We start from the raw sequence: 21,576 nt of genomic DNA, 5'->3' as shown, positions 1-21,576 counted from the left end.
AATGTGGCAAGTTAACAACTAAACAATAAACAACAGAAAAATCCTTTAACCGCGGGATGTAATCATTGGAGGAGATTCTGGCCACTGGTATGAACTTAGTACAAATTAATTAAAATGATCGCTGATGCGCTCCAGCGTATCCAGCTTCAAGGTCTTGGGGACCCACATCTCTGAGAATCTGACCTGGTCAACTAACACCTCCAGCCTGGTCAAGAAGGTCCATCAGCGCCTCTTTTTCTTCAGGACGCTGAAGAAGAACCACCTGTCTACTGACATATTGGCTAACTTCTACCGCTGTGCGATACAGAGCATCCTGACCAACTGTGCCACAGTCTGGTATGGAAATTGCTACGTTGCTGACCACAAGGCACTGCAGCGGGTGGTGAAAACACATCACAGGGACTCTACTTCCTGCCATTGAGGATGTCCACAAGAAGAGATGTCTATGCCGAGCACACATCATTCTCAGGGACTCCTCTAATTCTGCCAATAAACTCCTCCAGCTCCTCCCCTCCAGGAGGCGCTACAGGAGCCTTCAGACTAAAACCAGCAGGTTTAGGAACAGCTTCTTCCCCACAGCTGTCACTCTACTGAACTCAGTCCCCTGCTGAACCTTTCCATCCTCACTCACTCTCCATCCACACACCCCTATCCCCCCTTAGTGACCATGATCTTAACTGTCATTCATTCTCAACATTCACCATATGCACACATTGGTTACTGCTATAGTTTAGGACACTGACATAGTGTAGTCTCTGTTATAGTGCGTACACTGTTATCTATTATAGTCTGCTCAGAGAGCTACGCTTCCACTGTGGTAGATATATTCATAGCAGTCTGTAGATCTGTTTACCTCACACCTCTACATCTGGATATATGTAGCACATCTGTATATTTGTTCATAGTACATCTTTATATCTGCCCATCTGTATAGCAGTATAGAACATCTGTATGATATACAGATCATCTGTATATCTCTACATATGTATACACAGTTCATCTGTGTATTTGGTCTCTCTGTACATAAACCGTTTATAACTATTTCACCATTTCCACTACACTTATCTGTATATATCAGTACATCTATATGTTTGCTCTCTTCATCTATATATTTGCTTAACTTATAATTTTAACTTATAATTGCTCTTATTGCACCTACTGCTCTTGCACTTCTGATTAGATGCAAACTTTATTTTGCTACCCTGTATTTATTCATGTGTGATTACATTAAAGTGGAATCATATCCTATCTTAACAGAATTGTGGACTAGAATATGTTTGAGATGCCTCTGAGGATGTTTAGTAAGAAAAAAACATTACATCATAAATATTAAGGTGCTCTACTGGAGCGAAGCAACTGGAAAGCTGCACAAGCAGAAATGAACGTTCACTTTTCAGCAACTATTACAGTGGAGCCTGAACCTACAGTGGTGCAGCTCTGCAGCCAGATCTGTGAGCTGAACTAAGTGGCAGCAACATAAGCATATTTTATATTTTTTCACAATTTTAAGCTGTTTTTTAGGAATCAGATTAGTGTGACTGGGGAGGTGCGAGAATGCATCTGGAAACAGAAATAAAATTGCCTAATACAGGGGTGGGGAACTCCAGGTCTCAAGGGCCGGTCTCCTGCAGGATTTAGATGTGTCCTTGATCCATTACAGCTGATTTAAATTGCTAAAATACCTCCTAATGGTGGGTGTGCGTGTACGCGTCCTGGTCGGCTGTCTGCGGCCCGGGACGGTGACACTACCCCTCAACATGTCTTGAAGTTCTCCAGAGGCCTATAAATAAACTAATCATTTGATTCACCAGGGTGAGATCTAAAACTTGCAGGACACCGGCACTTGAGGCATGTAGTTCCCCACCCCTGGCCTAATATATCTGGGACACAATTTAAAGCTTTAGAAACTTAATTACGAGTATGTTGTCTGAGAACTAACACAGAGCAGAAAACGTACTTTGTGATTGAGCTAATTTTTTATTATTCCTCCACAGAGTGGACCAGCAGAGCTCAGAGGTTCCCAGCGGTCAGTCTGCCCAGCAGCATCAAACACAGCTGGACTCCATATTTATGGTCTGTACATGTACAACAACTACTTTTACATCTATTCTGTTCACAGTCATCTCCATGCTGCGCTTTGTAGACCGGTGGATTGTCAGTGTGTCCAACATGGATCTGATGTTTGGCTCCATGATTTCAGTCTGATTGGCTCATTCATAAATATTCTGTTCCAGCTGCTGGAGGACAACATCATCACTTTTGTGAAGAATGAGCTGAAGAAGATTCAAAAGGTTCAGAGTCCAGATTACCCAGAGTGGGAGGATGATGAGCAGAGGAGCAGCTGCAGAGAGGCATTTGTGAAGATCACAGTGAACTTCCTGAGGAGAATGAAGCAGGAGGAGCTGGCTGACCGACGCTAGAGCAGTAAGAGGATTTTTGTAAAAAGATTTAACCTTCTGTGTCATGGCACTTGGTCTTCGACCCATTCTTTCTATCTTTCTGGACTTTACTGGGTTATTGAAATATGCTATGAGGCTAGTTTCATGGTTATGTTTACATCATGTCATCATTTATATTTCAAAACGCCGCCTAAAAAAGCAAACCCAGGAGTTGAAGAGGAGTTGGAGGAGATTAGGAAATCGCTTAATTTCATGTCTCAAGAACTGAGCAAAGTGGCTAAACAACAAGGTATGCTACATGACCTAATGGATGAAATAAAACAACTAAAAAAACCTCGACAAGGACAAGAAAATAGACGACTTGGAACGGCGACTCGAGGACCTTGAACAATACACAAGAATGGATGATTTAGTCATAAGTGGACTGGAGACGCAACACCGAACCTACGCCAGAGTAACAGCTGGCGGAGGTAAAGACGGTGAAGATGCCCCGGTAGAGGAGCTGCAAACGCTTGAACAGCAAGTGATAAAATTCCTTCAAACGAAGAATGTAAGTATTCAGAGCCATCATATCGCAGCATGCCACACGCTCCCCAGAAAAGACAGTAAAACAAAGCCAGCAATTATTCTACGGTTTGTGAGTCGCAAAACAAAGATTGAGTTACTGAAACAGGGTAAGAAGCTAAAAGGGACCGGTGTGTATTTAAATGAACATTTAACGAAAAAGACTGCTGAAATTGCAAGACAGGCACACAGCCTGAGAAAACAAAATAAGATACAAGCGACATGGACGAGGAACTGCAAAGTAATGATAAGACTAAATGGCAATCCAGAAGAAGCGAAAGTTGTGATGATAAGAGAACTCAAAGACTTAGAGCAATATAAATAATCAGGAATCTGCTATGGAATCTATTGGAAAAGTGACGATTGGATAATGAACAATGGGTATGGAAAGTGTTTCTGGCCTTATGGCTCAAAAAACAATGGAAAAAACAACAACAAAAACACATAAATGACAAGTTTGGACACAGATTATAGGTTTCCATTCAGAGATATTGAAGAGGAAGACTTTGATTATGAGAAAGACTGTCAAGGAGGTTATTTTGCCACACACGCTGAGAAAATGAACTTCAAAACGTTTAACTATGCAGAGCACAACATGCATGACCCTGAAACTAACATTGACCCAGATAACCACTTCTACAATAACAACAATAACACTTGTGAGTACTATACAGACGACCAATTCAATATGAATATTAAAATGGCAAATGCATTGTCGGTCATACATTTCAATAGTAGAAGCCTGTATAAAAAATTTTCTAAAATTACAGAATGTTTAAGTAAGTTAAAAAAGTTTAATATAATTGCAATATCAGAAACATGGCTCGATAATGAGAAAGTTAGTGAAATGGGACTGGAAGGATACGAATTATTTACAATGAACAGGGTGAATAAAAAAGCAGGCGGTGTTGCTTTATATGTAGATAAAGTTTTGAAATGTAGTCTTGAATGTATGTCAAGCATCATAGATGACGTAATGGAATGTGTTACTATTGAAATCCATGTTGAAAAAGCTAGCAATATAATTATAAGTTGCATCTATAGGACACGACACTGAAAAAAAAAGTTCTTTCAATTTACTTGATTTTATTGTGTACATCGGTCCCACATAATATGAATAAGTATGATTGACTTAATTTTCCACTTTCCCTCAAGTAATTAATGCTTGTCAAATCAAAGTATTTTATTTACATCAGATTACTTAAAAAAATCATGTTTGATGTACTAATATTAATCTGTTACCTTAATATCAATGTATTGCATAATGTCAGTATATTTTAATGTTTAATATCAACTTATTTTTGATTGCCAGTGGTACGCAATATTGTGTAATGTAAACACATTGCAATTATGTCCCTGTAACACAAATTATGGCTTTAAATCTCTACTTAATTTTTTCAATTTGAATATTAACTGATCATTATTTACAAAAAACACAAAGACTGTGAGTGCTACTGAACAATTCACCTTTATTAAACTGTAAAAGCAGTGAAAGCAGCAAGCTGCCATGATCAAGTCCAAAATCACATCCATATAAACTTGTTAACACATTCTTAAAGATAGCCTGCAGAAGTAACTAAAAGAAAAATTTAAAACATTTGCAAATATTTCACAAAAAACTGACCTTAGCAGCCAATAATAGAAAGTGCTTATAGATGATCCTGTCATCTCTTACATATAACATTTGTATTAATTACACAATTAAAAAAATTAGACTAAATTAAGACTACCTGAAAAAAAGCAACACACTTTTATGAATAAACAGATTTACACAAATATAACTTGTGTATTATTTGACAACAATTTCAGCTTCTGTACAAGTATTTACCTGTACAAGATTTCAACTAAGTTGAGCCTTAAATGACATTGTTACATAACTAATACCAAACACCTACATGAATCTATTCTTCCTTTTAAACATGTAAGCAGGACATTAAGGTTGACTCAGAACATATTGCTAAAAATCATCAGTACAAATGTCTTACAACATGATACCAAAAGGAAAAATCATCCTGCATTGCAGTCACATGAGGGGAAAGCAATAAAAACATAAGCAGTATAACGTTACTGAACACAAAATGAAAAACTGCAAAGAATTGCAGAAGTGCAGTCTCTGACTTCTCAATGAAACAGATGGTTTCTAAAAGCAAGAACTTTAGAGAGTTTAGCTCCATCCAGTTCCATGAAAACCTTCTGGAAAATGTCAAAGGTGTAGCGGAGGTCAGCAGAGTAGGCAAGGTTTAATGCATACATGAGTCCAAATAGCATTATCACAGCAAATGCTTTATTATCCAAATTCTTCGCCACCCTGATGCCTGCAAGGACAACTCATGTTCATCTGCTGAAGCTTGTTCTTTAAGAAGATAAATTCGAACAGTGGTGTCTTCAACAGTCTCATTGATGGCACGTTCTTCCATGACCTGTAAAAAACAGAAGCCATGTTAGTCATTTCATGCCAAGTAAGTAATATGAAACACTGTGGAAAGTCCGAAAAAAAAAGAAAAGAAAAGACAAGTACATACCACATACTCCCGGATAAGCATGCCAGGGTCTTCACCCATGTAGATACACATTCAGCATCATCATCTTCACACTGAAATGAAATGTATGTAATTAGCATCTTCATTCAGCCCCTGTCCTTCATTTAAGTTTTAATAGTGTACTTTACATGAATGTTTTTAAAGTAAAGGCACACAAATTAATAATAGGTTTACTGGCAATTAATAATAAGTTGACAAATTGAAGGTTAAAAAAGCAAGCAGATGTAAAAATACAAAATGAGAGAATTTATCATGGGAAAACATTTGAAATCTTCCACAATTATAAAGTTTCATCCAAAAAGGATCATGTTAAGTGAGTGTTGAGGCTTTATAAACACATTATCCATTTTGCCACAATTTTTTCAGTATTAGTCCAAGCTCTCCTCTTCTGTTGACCAACTTCACCAGGTTGTCCAAGTGGAGATCCAGCTGAGCCAGGAACTTTGTTTGAGGGGGGATGGTGGCAATTCTCTTAAACTCAGCGTTGATCTGAAAACATGAGCACAGAGGAATGAGCTTCAAAGTTTTAATACCTGGAAGAAGGCTGCAATCACTCATGCTGAAGAAATGGGCTGTCAAATAACAACTGTGCCTTAACCATTTGAGGATAATACCACAAGAACACCGTGTATGAGGCAAACCTTACCTCATGGAAATCAAATAGAGCAGGCCATCTTGCCATGAAAGCTTCCACCATTGGTGCATCACGAACAACTTCATGTCTTCTGTATGAAAAAGTCTTTTCCATCTTGAGTTTCACCAACTCTGTTACTCTTTTTTATGTCCATGTGGTGGGCTTTGACATGTCAATAGCTTTAAGAATCCCTTTATCTGCTACTTCTGAAACCGAGGTAAGGTTAAGAAACTCATTCCCAAACAAGGAATCCATAAACTGAAGTCTGAAACTGCCCTGAAGACAACACTGTCTCTTGACTTCAACGATGAGATCCTCAGTTGATTCAGGCGCTCCATTAGAGAGTGAGCCTTCGACAGGTTCTGTCAGCCAAGACAGTCTTTAGGACTCTGTAGGCAAAAAAGAATTACATATCAGACATTCAGAAAGAACCATTTCAGTTTAGTTTTCATACAGCTATCCATACCCAATGGTCAAAGTTATAAATTTCAGACATAAAAAAAAGAAGAATTTATCTAATAAAATACATGCGACTGAACCTATTACTTATCTGAACACCTTTTATTTCTATATGCCTTTTTAAAGTCACAATGTGGACTGATCCAATCTTATAGTCAACCAGTGGATAAGTATCAAGGAGTTCACAGAGTGAAACGAGAGTGAATATTCTTGTGGATACTAGGCTGAGCTCAAAAGCTCTGTCGTGCTCTCTGTACCAGCCACCAAGCTCTCTGACAATGTAGAATGTGCTGTGGTACAATGCAGATATGTTTTTTTAGTATTCTGGCAATCCAACTGCTGCCCTTTGGGCCAGTACCATTCCCGTTCAAGGTTGACCTCTAGAATGTCAGGGAATATGTACGTAATGACTTAAGCTATCTCCTCTTTAAGCAAATCCACTAGAAAGGCCGATACAGCTGAGACCTCTAATTCAGACTTGCCAAGAGATGGGGAGTTTAGATGGTAAGCTATCATCATCTGATGTTTTGACTTCTGTAATCATAAAGGTAAAAATTCCACCATTACAAAAAACAAATTTTAATTGAAAAAAGGTATTCCAGTCCAGAAGAGCATTAATAGTTTCTTTAAAGTACCAATCTTTCTCTCATTTATACATAATGTTTTGAGAAGCAGCTCACATATGTTCTACACAAAGTAGAAAAAAAGGGGGAAAAAGGGTCCTAATTTTTGTTAGGACAATGTTGGAAAATTCACAATACATCACTTAATAAGACATACTCTGTTGAACAAACTTATCTCCTTGTAGATATCTGCTGTATTATTTGGGCTTGAACAATAGAATAGTCAAGTAAGTGACCCTTCACCTAAAACAATGACTAAATGGAAAAATGATTTGGCATTTATGGGCACAGGTTCTTAAACCCACGTCTAAGGTGGTAGGATACTTATTATAACTCGAGTGCATGTCAGCAGCAAGAATTAAGGTATGGCACTGTGGCGCTCCCAGCTTCTTAAACTCTCTGAGGGTTACAGCCAGACTAATTAGCCACTATAGCCATAACTAGCATGAGTAACACAAACACTATTGCGCTCTCTCAGTGACGTTTTAACTTGCTAAGCCATCAAAAACGCCAGTGCTCTCTGTCACATACATAAATTCCATATCTGACCAACAACAGCTGCTTTCTCTCGACTATGTGCAATTTGTTACTATTTTTCAGCTTTAGCCACAAAGCTAATACCAACTTTAGCTAGCACTGTAAAAACAACATGTAGATGCATTACAGATTACTTTTCATATAGCATGCACTACAACAATTCTGTGAAAACGTACCCAACTAAAACAAATGTATTTAAATTACTTACCTTCTCAGTATGCCTGACTCAATGCCAAAGGCTGCATGTGGCTAAACAGTCTTCCAGAATCTGGCGGTCAATTGTGCTCTCCGTAAATTATGTTGTTGTCTTATTGGACAAGACTCTAGGTGTTATTATCCAATCATATTTAGTTGTTGTCTTTGAATATATTGCATCATTTCCGGTTGTGGTCAAACATGATTACAATGGTTTTAGTATTCTAATTTAGTCACTTTAAATCAATGAAAGAAAAATGAGTAGTCTCAGTATTGTTTATGATCAAGTAAATGGTACTTTATTCAATCATGTAAATAAGAGAAACATGAAAGACTTGTGTAACATTAACTAAATTCATTTGTGCAAATTCAAAAGCCTGCCAATTCCAATTTTTTCAGTGCAGGATCATGCCTTGACACATTCAATGAAAAACTTGCTGCTATGTTTAGCAACCTAAATGATAAAAAAGTGCAAATAATTTGTGGTGATTTTAATATAGATTTGCTAAACCCAAATGGACATCAGAAAACAACAGATTTCATCAGTACAATGTATAGTAACTGCCTTTTCCCTGTAATTATAAAACCAAGTAGAATAACAATTGATACAGCTACATTGATAGATAATATATTCACAAATAAAATTGACCATGAAATAGTAGGTGGACTTTTTATAACTGATATAAGCGATCATCTTCCTGTTTTTGCAATTTTTCAAAATTATTTTGGGATTAAAACTAAAAAAAGAATCAAACATTTGATATAATACGACATAGAACAACAAGAGCCATTGCTGCCCTCCAGGTGGACTTAAAGGAACACAATTGGAATGAGGTTTTTGCAAATGAAGATTCAAGTAGTGCATATGATGCATTTCTATCAACTGTAATTTCACTATATGAAAAACATTGTCCTTTAATGAAAATCGCTAGAAAGCATCACAGATCAAATAAGCCATGGATCACAAAGGGGATAGAAGATGCATGTAAAAAGGAAAATAATCTATATAAGAGATTCATAAAACAGAGGACAAAAGATGCTGAAATAAAGTACAAGTTATATAAAAATAGATTAGTAAATATTATAAGAACAAGTAAGAAAGAATATTACCACACATTATTGGAGCAAAATAGAAGTAACACACAAGAAACATGGAGGATATTAAATAGCATAATCAAAAGGGCTCAAAAATAAGAATTATCCAGACTATTTTAAAAAAAGATAAAGATATTGTGCTTGATAAAACTAAAGACATTGCAAATGAATTTAATGATTTCTTTGTAAATGTTGGCTTTAATTTAGCAAAAGAAATTCCAGAGTCAAGAAATAATAATGACCTAAATAAACATATTACTCAGAATGTGTCCTCCATGTTTATTGGTGCTGTAACTCATAGAGAAATAATTAACATTGTGAAGACATTTAAAAATAAAAAGTCCACTGACTGTTTTGGTATTGACATGAAATTAATTAAAAGTATTATAGAATATATAGTGCAACCTTTCGCATACATTTGTAATCTGCCCTTTCGAACTGGTGTGTTTCCCTCACAAATGAAAATAGCAAAAGTTATTCCAATCCATAAAAACGGAGAGAGATGTCAGTTTACCAATTACAGGCCAATATCACTACTCCCACAGTTCTCAAAAATTTTAGAAAAGTTATTTGTTAATAGACTTGATAAATATATGGAGAAGTATAATCTCCTAAGTGATAACCAATATGGCTTTAGAGCGAAAAGGTCCACTTCGATGGCAGTGATGGAACATGTAGAAGGGATATCTAATGCAACAGATAATAAGGAATATACTGTTGGTGTTTTTATAGACTTACAAAAGGCGTTTGATGCAATTGATCATTCTATATTAATGAATAAACTAGAGAGATATGGCATAAGAGGGATAGCATATAAGTGGATGAAAAGTTACCTGGATGACAGATGTCAATATGTCGAAATCAATAATGTAAAATCTAAGCAGTTGAAGGTAACTTGTGGTGTTCCTCAGGGCTCTGTGCTGGGCCCTAAATTATTCATATTATATATAAATGACATATGTAGTGTTTCCAAACTGTTAAAATGTGTATTGTTTGCTGATGATACCACTCTGTATTGCTCAGGTAAAAACCTAGAACAGCTTCTGACTACAGCGGAAAAGGAGTTAAATATATTAAAAAACTGGTTTGATGTAAATAAGTTATCATTAAATATAAAGAAAACAAAATTGATTATTTTTGGCACTAGACAAATGAAAAATGTATCTAAAATCAGGGTTAATGGAATTGAAATTGAAAGAGTGTATGAAAATAAATTTCTTGGAGTGATAATTGATGATAAGCTGAGCTGGAAGTCTCATATAAATCATGTGACAACAAAAATGTCAAAAACCATTGCTATTCTCTACAAAACAAAGCATGTCCTGAACAAAAAATCATTATACACACTTTATTGTTCTCTGTTGCTTCCATATATGACTTATTGTCTGGAGATATGGGGTAATGCATATAAAACAAATACTCTTCCTATTTTCAAGTTACAAAAAAGAGCTATAAGAATTATAAATCAATCGAACTATATAGAACCAACTAACATTTTGTTTATTAATCTGAATACCCTAAAATTTTATGATTTAGTTGAATATAAAATGGCACAGATAATGTATAAAGCACAAAATAACTTGCTTTGCCGCAGTACTCAGAAGCTGTTTGAAGTCAGAGAGAGTCCATATGACTTATGGGGAACAGATGTCTTTAAAACAAACAAGATAAGGACAAACATAAAGCAAAGATGTGTTTCTGTTAGAGGAGTTAACCTGTGGAATAGTTATGACAGTGATTTAAAAAGGTGTAGTTCATTTTTAAACAAGGAAAATGGAGTATTAGAAAAATATATGAATCAAGAATGAAAAGAGCAAAAATAATAATTCTGAAACTCTTGATTGTTTTGCTTTGATGTAGTTATCTAAGGTGGAAAGTTTGTTTGTTTGTTTTTGCTTTGCTTTGTTTTATTCTTTGCTTCGAGCCCTGTGTACAGGAGCTGCATGCAATAGATTTTTTGTTAAAAGGGTTGGCGTAATAAGCAAATGCTTCAGCCAATACCTTTTGATTAGCCTTGTCTCATGCTTTCTTGCCTTGTGGTAATCTTTATTCTGTATTCACTGAGATATTTGAATGCTAATCAGTCAAATCAAATCATGTATAACGCATGTAACCGCTGAATCTTTTATTAAACAAATATTGAACAAGTTCTCACAATGGACTTTACAATGGACTATAATGTTTAAATGATTTGTATAATAAACCATAACAGCACATTTCACATATCTGTAGTAACAAAATAACAGCCGGTCTAAAAAACTTCTTTCTGAAAACACTGCACGTCTTTAATGTGCTGCTTGCTTGCAACGTCTTGATGTTGGTAAATACAATAAATGAAAAATACATGTACAACACATTATGCTTCTGCTGTGACGTCCTTTTTTTTGTTATTACTGATATATGACATTCCATCGGGAAGAGATGATTGTGAGAACTTGTTCATTATTTGTTCAATAAACAATTCAGCTGTTACACTTTTCAGTATCTGTTTGTATTTCGTGGAATCAACATTTGTGTGCGAGTACACAAAAATCAGCACAGTTATTGCAAAAGTACCAAAAATAAACAAAGCCGACTCAGAACTGTACAATGTACAGTGTAACTGTTACAGCCTTTGTTTTTTCACTAATTGAAAATATTTTAATCACAATAATACAACCTGATGTGTAAATATTGGGATGACCACTAGATGGCTTCAGATCTCCATAAAATAAAAATCAGCAGAAACATGAGACGTGCTTGTTTCTACACAAATAAATAAAACAAAGCATTTTAATTACGACATGAAAAAGAAAATACTCTAAAGTAGTTATTAACGCTTACTGACCTATTATTGCTCTTGTATATTACAGATTAGTATGAAGCAATTGCGAGAGTTTTTACTGAGACCATAAAACTACATCTCCCTGATGATGACGACCATGACGACAATGATAAAGATGATGACGAGCGCTTCACCAGATCTCAAACTGCGTGTGTTTCTTGAAGGCTGCTCTGATGATGATGACGACCATGATGATAATGATGACCAGGAGGATGATGATAATGACGACAGTGATGATGCCGAGCGCTTCACCAGATCTCAAACTGCGTGTGTTCCTTGAAGGCTGCTCTGTGCACGATGTTGTTGCTGAAGAGTCTAGAAAGAGACCAAAGCAGAGAGAGCAGACGTCATTCACACAGAACAACATGAATCCACGTGAGCTCAGGCTGTGAATGATTCCTCTGAGAGTCTGAGAAGAAACTCCTTCACTCATGGTGACTGATTCATGTTGGCTCACCGCACAGAGTGGATGGAGGGGTTGATGGAGAGCAGCTGGAGTAACACATCAGTCGAAGCATCAGTGATCTGATTGTGACTCAGACTGTAACACAAACACAACATGTGGCTCTAAGTGATCGCTGCACATTATATTACTGTAGTGTGTGTGAACAGGCTGATGGGTATTGGTGCCTCCCAGAGAAGGATCAGTGTGTGACACTCACTCTAGGACTTGGACTTTGTGCAGATGTGTGATGAGAGGGAGCAGCAGCTGGTCAGTGAGCTGACAGTGACTGAGGTCCAGCTCTGTCAGCCCCTCACACGAGTCCAGCATCTGGACCAAAGCCCCACAGACCCTCTGATCCAGTGTGCTGTGACTGAGATCCAGCTCTCCACCCAGGGCTGTACACAGGTACACCGCCCGCCTCACTGTGTCCCTCTCACTGTTCACAGGAACCAGAGACAGCAGCTGGAGGAGGACAGTTTTACTGACTCTAAACAGGACAAACAGAGAAACTGTCAGGATGCATCAACACCAGTGTGAACCAGCTTCTCTCTGGTTCAGACTCTTCGGTGGTCTTTCCCACCTGAGGCGGACCCTGTGGAGGACAGGAAACAGCAGGTCCAACACGCTGTCCTCCACCTCACAGTCTCGCAGGTCCAGCTGTGTGTCCCGGCTGCTGTGTGTCAGGATGGTGGAGACGGCCCTGCAGTCATCAGCAGTCAGACTCAGAGGCTCAGGCTGATCCTCCTCTGGTAGCTCCACACAGGAGGAGCAGGACAGATCCAAGCTGTGCTGCAGAGTCCTCAGCAGGCCTGACGCTGCCTCCTGCTGGACGTCACAGGCAGCACAGCAGTGGATGAACCTCAGCAGCTGGTTCCTGTCAACACTGGAAAGAAACGCATGAAGACAGAAAAACTAAAATTATAGATGCTACAAATAAACTGCTAGCTTCAATAAAATGTGTTGATCTTTAAAACTAAAGGTTTTCAAGAACAGCATCTATGAACTAGCAGCAGATACATTATTGTAATTAGATGTTGGATTTATGCACAGCACTCATGTTATTAAGACAAAGTCACACTGAGCCCAGTTTCACTGCTTGGGCTGATTGTGCAGGTGGATGTAAACAGATAACAGCTTTAAATGAATAAGGACTCGGTTTATCCGGCAACTGTGTTGTTCATAATTTACTGCATCTATCAGATTAAAAGCATCATTTGTCAGCAGTGATGAAGAGTAAATGTCTCCTTTGTGTCCAGGAAGCCACAGAAACACAGCATGTTGCAGATTATTTTAATGGGTCAGTTCAAATGTGTCTGCAGACAAACTTGTGATTTCCAGCCTTCAGCTTATCGTTGGAGCAGCTGATAAAAGCCCAGGAGGTGTAATGACAACACTTGATAATAACTATAATTAATACAATCTAAATTGTTAATTAGACCAATTTTAATCCACTAAGAGTAAAATGACAATAATGCTGATGATACCATTTGGTAAAACCACAAATGAGACACACAAATCAGAAGCAACAAGTCAGAGGCTGCAGTTTGGGAAACACTGAAGATCACCAGAAATGTTTGGGCCTCATTTGTAAACTTCACCGAAATTATTTCCAATAATATATTTTTAAACAATTATCTGTATAATTAATGAGGAATTGCAAAGCTGACATTTGTAAACTTTGTAAATAATTCATGAATATTGTGTATGACATCTAAAAACAGGACGGCTAATGCTAAGCTGCAGTGTGTTCAGTGATAAGTCGGCCCTTTGGTGTAAAAAACAAAAAACAAAAAAACTTTTCATTAGTCTGAATTTCTCTTGTTGTTTAGTAAAGTTTGTGTTGGATTAAAATACAACAAACGGCTCTCGCTGTTGCCATGACAGCGGGCTAATGCTAAAGAAAAGCTTGTGTGAGTCTCTGAGACTAAGCAACAGTCGGGGCATCTGTGATGAAACCCTCGATGATAAATAGTGAAACAAACATCTGGTCATCATTAAAGAACACATACTATAGTGATAACATGTTGTTTGTGTCATCAGAGTGTGATTATCGTCTCTCACCATCTATGATATATAAGATATGAAGCTTTGACTTCACTACATTGTTGTTTATACATGTCGCCACTATGAGCACCACTATCAGTCGCTCTGGAATTCTTTTCCTCCGGATATCAGGAAAACTGAACTCAAAGCCATCTGTTCAAACCAGCTTACTGTCTGTAAACATCAACATGAACAACGACTCCAGTTACTGTTTAATCCTGTTTACTGTTCCGTGTTTGTTATGGTGACCCTGGGTTGTTAGACAGGCGCCCACTAATAAAATGTGTTGTTATTTTTATTGCTGTTGTTGTTATTATTACTGGTCTACCTTTAAATTATGTTCACTCTGCCTGCTGTTTGAAAATTTCCTTATAGTTTCTTGTTCAACTGTTCATATAATCTTTTCCACACTAACAGTAAAATGTTAGCTTGTTTTTGAAGCAATGTAATTATGTTACAATAAAGTGTGTTGTTCAGCAATCACACAGTGCAGCACAGAGAAACAGCTCTAATATCTGACCTGAGATGAGAAACGTTGTCCAGCATGAGGAGGATGGACTCTACTCCCCCTGCTGGTATGGAGGTCCACAGCAGGTTCAGTTTGACTCCGTCTCCGTGTTTGAGGATGAAGATCAGAGCGGCACAGTCCACTGAGTCCAGCTTTCTGCAGCTCAGGTTGATCACATGACCGAGTGACCTCAGTAAACTGGGTACAGTGTGACTGTTGTGAGCTCTGTAGAGCTCTCTGATGGAGCTGATCACAAAGCTGGGACTGGGCCTGAAAACAAACAGTTTAGTTCCAACTTTGTTTAAAGGATCCATAAAGTGCTGATTAAAGATGAGACAGCATTTCAAATCCTCCTGATTGAACAGCAGAAACTGTGTAAAAGGTCAAACTACATTCAGCACCTTTTAAACACAATCCTGTCCAGGAAGGGAAGCAGACGTGTGGTTTCCTCCTGTAAGAACAGGTTCTTCCTCAGGTTCACAGTGATGGTCTGAGCTGACGGCTGCTGCAGCAGATAGTGAAGAAGCTCCCAGCTCAGACAGCAGGAGGTCAGGTCTCCACCAACCTTACTCAAGAAGGACAACGTCAAGTCCTTGTCCTGGGTTTCATGCAGGAGAGACAGAAGCTGCTGGAAGCTCTCTTCACTCAGTCTGCAGAGATCATGAATATAAAATAAGCTTTAAAGTAAAATCTACATTTTATTTGTCCTGTGATGCTCAGAAAGACATTTACTTGACTGTCAGAGGACCATCATGGAGCAGCAGTGCAATGAGACCCTGAGCAGGGATGCAGGTCTCAGTCAGGTCTAACCGTCCGACTGTCCAGTATCTCAGCAGGGAAGCCAAACTACTGACAGCCCTCAACAATACTCTGTGTGATGGTCGGGCTTTCTTAGGCACAAGAGAAAGCTCTTCAACAGCCAGCCGACAGGCCGCTCTGCCTCTTCTTACCCACTGAGACAGGAGCAAGGACATGTCGATGGAAAGCCTGAAGATCGAAGAGACAAAAGAGCAGAAATGATGAACACCAAGAACTAAAGATTCAAATATAAATGATGTTAGAAGAGCAAGAGAGAGTCATGGTTTGACTTCCTGCCTCAGACTGTGTAGTTGTGTTGTGTGTCTGAAGAGCAGAGCGCCTCCTCTGGCAGACATCTTGCTGGGTGTGAGGATGAGATCCACTTTAGAGCCACACAGTCTGAGAACTCTCCCCACAGACCAGCAGCTTTTCCTGTGTAACTCTCCTGTTAGCAGCAGCTGGAAGCCCAGCAGCTGCAGCAGAGACTCCAGCTGCTGGGCCTCCTCTCTGGATCTTACAGACATGGATGTGCACACACTCTGGAAGAAGTCTGGATCACAGCTGGAACACAGTGAAGATGGAATCAGAGAAAGTGCTGGAAACGTTCTGCAAATGAAATCATCATGTCTTATTTACCTGAGCTGTGAGATATAAGGCAGACACTGCAGGAAACTCCTCACTTCACTCTCTTCATGTGAGCAGTCTGTCAGCTCCACTTGTTTCTTCTCTGGTTGGAGTTTCAGCACCTCCAGGAGGATGGAGGTCTTTCTCTCTGAGAGGTCTATGGACCAGACTGCAGGAGCTGACTGGAAAACTGACTGTAATGATGGAAGGACACTCAGACCTGTTTTAGTCTCATAGTCCTTCACATGGGAGCACAGATCCAACAGGAAGTCACTCTGATATTGCTTCAGATCATCATAATCATAATCATCCATGCGTCTCTCATGAAGAGGGAATGTTTGATATGTGCACACTGATGCTAACAGCTCCAGGATCTTCTCTCCTGTCTGCTGCTCTCTCTCTGCTGCTGCACAGAACAGACTCACAAAGATCCTGACTGCTTCATGATGATTCCAAACATCAACCCTGTAACAATAAGAAGGAAACATTTAGTGATGATTTGATGTGAGCTGCATACAAACAGCCACACACTGCTGATGCACTTGTCCATGTGTGTCCTGTTTATAATGAAACAGCCAGTGTTGGGAAGGTTACTTTTAAAATGTATTCCACTACAGATTACAGATTACAGATTACATGGCCCAAAATGTATTTTGTAACGTATTTCATTACAAAATCCTCAATGACAGTAACGTATTCTGAATACTATGGATTACTTAATATATTATTAAGATTTTACAACTACATTAATGTCTTATTGCTGTGTGATTTATTACTATTACTGAAGGTTACTCACCATACCAATACCAACTAGATTTGAAAGTTATTTCAAACCTAAAACTTTTAGTAAACAATTAAAAAAATAAGAATAAAAATCCAATCATTTACTTGTAGCAATAAAATAATCTTCTACCTCTTTTAAGCTCTGCCCACACCTATACAGCTTTTTCTATGTGTATGGGCCTTTTGTCCACACGTAAACGGCATTTTGAATCATCTAAAACTGAGATTTTTTTAACACTCCTTCTTTGCATTTACGTGGACGAGGAATACGGGGTTCATCACGCAACGTCAAAAGTTGTGCGTCTTTTTTCACGTCACATTTTTCACGTCTTACTATTTGTGGTTTGTACACACTTACACACGCAGTTACTGTCCCCCCATTTAGAAAGGCAGAGGCGTCATTATTTTGGCGTCATTATAAAGCGACCCCTCGTTTATTGTGGCAGTTAGGTTCTAAAAATATCCCGCAATAGGTGAAATCTGTACAGTATTTATTATAGATGTTTGAAGCCCTCACTACAAGCTGTAGACACTTTTCTCAGACAAATATGAACATTTTCAGTCTTTTCTCGCTTGTTTAAGCACAAAGTTCAAACCTTGTTAGAAAAATAAGTCCAGCATTATAGAATGAAACCAAAGATCAAACCCTGTTTTCAGATCATGGGAATAGAGCAGCTGCAGGGAATTCAACATTAATGAATCAGTGGTACAGAAGCAGACGAAGCAAGAAGAATGAGTCAAGTTTGACTTCTCTGACTGTTTGGCTTTGCTTAATGCGTCTTATAATCTGAAAAATGCGGTAACTTCTACCTTCCTTTAGCATGTGCAGAAGTCAAACTTTTGGTGCCATAGTTAGCGTCTTCCTCAGCCTTTTGGGAGATATCGCAGGAGCCTCTGACGGTGCAAAAGGTTTCGTCGACATTGTTGTGTTTGTGGAGGAGAACACTTACAAACATACAGCACTGCTAGCGATGGAGGATTTATGTAAATTTGACAAGCTGAACTCGTTCTGCACTGGACAGGAGACACGGCTCAAGGTTGATTGATAATGGTCTGCAGCAAATCAGGAGGCACAACACAATGCGTTGTAAGAAAACAATAAAAGTGCATAATTGCAGGGACCACACTGCCCATGAGGCTCCTGTCTTTAGGCCTATGCCTGTAACACTGCTCATATTGCCTTACTATTAAAATATTTTTTCAATAATAACTTTTACAAATATTTCTTACAGCTCTAATGTGCAGCTGTCAGCTTACAAATAAACCGCAGCACAGAGCGCTCAAACACATCTATTCATTCACTTCTTCATAGAAGTTTATCATCCATTCATGTGCTCATGTTTGTGACTGATGAAGGCGGCATTTGATTGGTCCATTTTGTGTGGAAGAAGAGAGAAATAACAAATCAAAGGCCCCCTTTTATGTGAGTGTGGACAGAGACTGAAGCTGAGTGAACACAAAGTTTTCCCCCACATGGTCACAGCTGTCATCTCTGACTGCAAGTTTAGCTTTCATCATGCCAGGTAACACAAAGAAAGCCTGCTTATGATCAAGCTGCTTCACTCTTCAGCTCTCTGTACAATTATACAATTATATTAAAATTCATATACTGAAAAATGTTTCCACTGCTGACATCAGGGAGCATCTCGTCTTATGAAGAATTAATCATGTAAAGTAGAATTCATGTACCTGAGCTGTGAGATATAAGGCAGACACTGCAGGAAACTCCTCACTTCACTCTCTTCATGTGAGCAGCCTCTCAGCTCCACTGGTTTCTTCTCTGGTTGGAGTTTCAGCACCTCCAGGAGGATGGAGGTCTTTCTCTCTGAGAGCTTTATGGACCAGACTGCAGGAGCTGACTGGAAAACTGACTGTAATGATGGAAGGACACTCAGACCTGTTTTAGTCTCACAGTCTTTCACATGGGAGTACAGATCCAACAGGAAGTTAATCTGATATTGCTTCAGATCATCATCATCATCATCATCATCATCCATGTGTCTCTCATGAAGAGGGAATGTTTGATATGTGCACACTGATGCTAACAGCTCCAGGATCTTCTCTCCTGTCTGCTGCTCTCTCTCTGCTGCTGCACAGAACAGACTCACAAAGATCCTGACTGCTTTATGACGACGTGACCTCAGAGGATCAACACTGTAACAATAAGAAGGAAACATTTAGTGATGATTTGATGTGAGCTGCATAAAAACAGCCACACACTGCTGATGGACTCCATCTGGTCCATGTTTCCTGTACATAATGACGCTCCATGTTAAATATAACATAAACGAGGGAAACATATCATCTCAGTTACAGCACTTAACTAATTTATTAGTCCTCATAAAAACAAGAAAACACAAATATTTTTAAAATTTGTCAAAATTCCACGTTTAGAAGCTTCTTTAAATCAAGAAGAGACTGTAAAAACCTGATTTTAATTTAAGCTTAAATTAATAGAAAAAGTTTTTTTTTCTGCTTTCTTTGTAAAGTAACTATATACTCTGTGTCTACTGCATGTGGTGAACGCATGTTCTCCATCAAAACTGTTCACTTAGCTTCTGAATACAATCTGACTTACCTGAGCTGTGAGATATAAGGCAGACACTGCAGCAAACTCCTCACTTCACTCTCTTCATGTGAGCAGCGTCTCAGCTCCACTTGTTTCTTCTCTGGTTGGAGTTTCAGCACCTCCAGGAGGATGGAGGTCTTTCTCTCTGAGAGCTTTATGGACCAGACTGCAGGAGCTGACTGGAAAACTGACTGTAATGATGGAAGGACACTCAGACCTGTTTTAGTCTCATTGTCCTTCACATGGGAGTACAGATCCAACAGGAAGTCAAGACGATATTGCTTCAGATCATCATCATCATCCATGCGTCTCTCATGAAGAGGGAATGTTTGATATCTGCACACTGATGCTAACAGCTCCAGGATCTTCTCTCCTGTCTGCTGCTCTCTCTCTGCTGCTGCACAGAACAGACTCACAAAGATCCTCGTGTCTTCATCTGATGTCTCAGCATCAACTCTGGAACAATAAGAAGGAAACATTCAGTGATGATTTGATGTGAGCTGCATTAAAACAACCACACACTGCTGACACACTTTGCAATGTTTGTGAGTTTAATCTGGATCTTTGTTGATTTTCTGTCTTCAGTAAAATACAACTTTGATAAAAATCAGAGTCTCTTTATTTCTTTGTAAGTCAGCAAACTCATAAATCGAGCAGAGGATCAAATAATTATGTCCCTGCTGTAAAAAGGTAGAACACTGTGTGAGAACAGCTGTAATACAGTGTTGTATTATTCATGTACGTCAGAGTATTTTGAGAGTATAGATGTTATATTTGCTATGGTCACTGAATCCTGGTATTTCTTGGTTTAATGCAGTAACATGTCTGTTTTCTACAGGCTAATGTTTGATATGACAGGAAATGCTGTTTGTGTTGGATTCTCTATGATGAAGGAGATGGCGAGCCACCTCTGAACCCGATCACCTCCTTAGCCTGAGCAGCTGCTCTGAGTTTTCACTGTGCCTGATGATGAGGCCACGCCCCCTTTTTCAGCCGTCACCTGAGTTCACCTGTGTGAAAGCACAGCACCAAACAGCTTAGCTGCTGTGTTTCATTCAGGAACACTTTGGAAGTGAACCTGACTGGACCCGTTTACTAAAACTGACTGACTACAAACCAGAGGAACCAACTACACAACTTCCAAACTCTTAAACATCCCAGAGACACTTTCCTGCATCATCAGGTGACTCCTTGTGATGAGGGAGCAGCTAAAGTAGCCTTGATCACTTCAATATCAACATTGTGTTCGTGACGTTTACACTCGTCTGTGACGCTGTGTGAAATATTCACTAGTGTTTTGTGATCATTCACATTTGATTTGAAAGAAGAAGTTTCAGTACATTGAAGTTAAAGCTCTGAGTGGCTCCAGCTGCTCAGTGAGTCTCTTTCTCTCTTAAAGCCTCAAACAAACTCAGACTCTGGCCCTGCTCACATTTAATATTCTGCAAACCTTCAGTGAGTTATGTTTGCATTGTGTGATCAATATTTGTATGTTCTGTATCACTTTGTGTGTTTTCCTTTTCCTGTCATGAAGACAGCTCAGACCTGCTGGAGTCTCCAGGTCCTGCTGAGCTTTCAGTTTATGTGATAAATGCTTTGTCAGTCATGGATGGGCCTCACTTTAGACCAGCTCACACAACATACTTCACTAACAACCAGTAACTGTCTGAATTAACTCAGGAATATCTGTAACACATGTACAACTTTATAAAGTGTTCATCCATCATTGAAAAAGTATCAAACTGCTGTCATTAAACATGTTATATTTGAGCCTCTTCAGTAAAACTTAATCATGTGTATCCATGTTTATGATTGACATACTGAGGAGGAGCTTTATAAATGATGGAATAAGTTTTGACTCACACTCACTGATGCTGAAGAGTGTGCAGCTGTTATAGTGTTAGCAGCAAAACACTAAATATCAACAACACAGAAA

At 38.7% G+C, this 21,576-nt stretch overlaps 1 protein-coding gene and 1 long non-coding RNA gene across 2 annotated transcripts; both read right to left on the bottom strand.

Annotated features, from left to right (window-relative positions):
• Nucleotides 1-4,464: 4,464 nt before the first annotated feature.
• LOC120438696 lies at nucleotides 4,465-6,599 on the bottom strand. Its single transcript, XR_005612053.1, has 4 exons — nucleotides 6,150-6,599; nucleotides 5,842-5,992; nucleotides 5,486-5,556; nucleotides 4,465-5,383 (listed from the first exon to the last, which is right to left on the bottom strand). It is a non-coding gene; the product is annotated as an uncharacterized LOC120438696 (long non-coding RNA).
• Nucleotides 6,600-10,940: 4,341 nt separating this feature from the next.
• LOC120438606 lies at nucleotides 10,941-19,679 on the bottom strand. Its single transcript, XM_039609014.1, has 9 exons — nucleotides 19,650-19,679; nucleotides 15,962-16,225; nucleotides 15,599-15,853; nucleotides 15,268-15,516; nucleotides 14,879-15,136; nucleotides 12,896-13,198; nucleotides 12,533-12,802; nucleotides 12,328-12,411; nucleotides 10,941-12,185 (listed from the first exon to the last, which is right to left on the bottom strand). Exons 2-9 carry the CDS (start codon nucleotides 16,186-16,188, stop codon nucleotides 12,119-12,121), a joined length of 1,713 nt encoding a protein of 570 aa, XP_039464948.1. The 5' UTR covers nucleotides 16,189-16,225; nucleotides 19,650-19,679; the 3' UTR covers nucleotides 10,941-12,118.
• Between the last annotated feature and the right edge of the window lie 1,897 nt (nucleotides 19,680-21,576).

This window comes from Oreochromis aureus, linkage group 3 (assembly GCF_013358895.1).
Source record: "Oreochromis aureus strain Israel breed Guangdong linkage group 3, ZZ_aureus, whole genome shotgun sequence".
NCBI lineage: Eukaryota > Metazoa > Chordata > Actinopteri > Cichliformes > Cichlidae > Oreochromis > Oreochromis aureus.
Note: the sequence above shows the minus strand (reverse complement) of the source record. Positions and strands in the feature narration are given on the sequence as shown.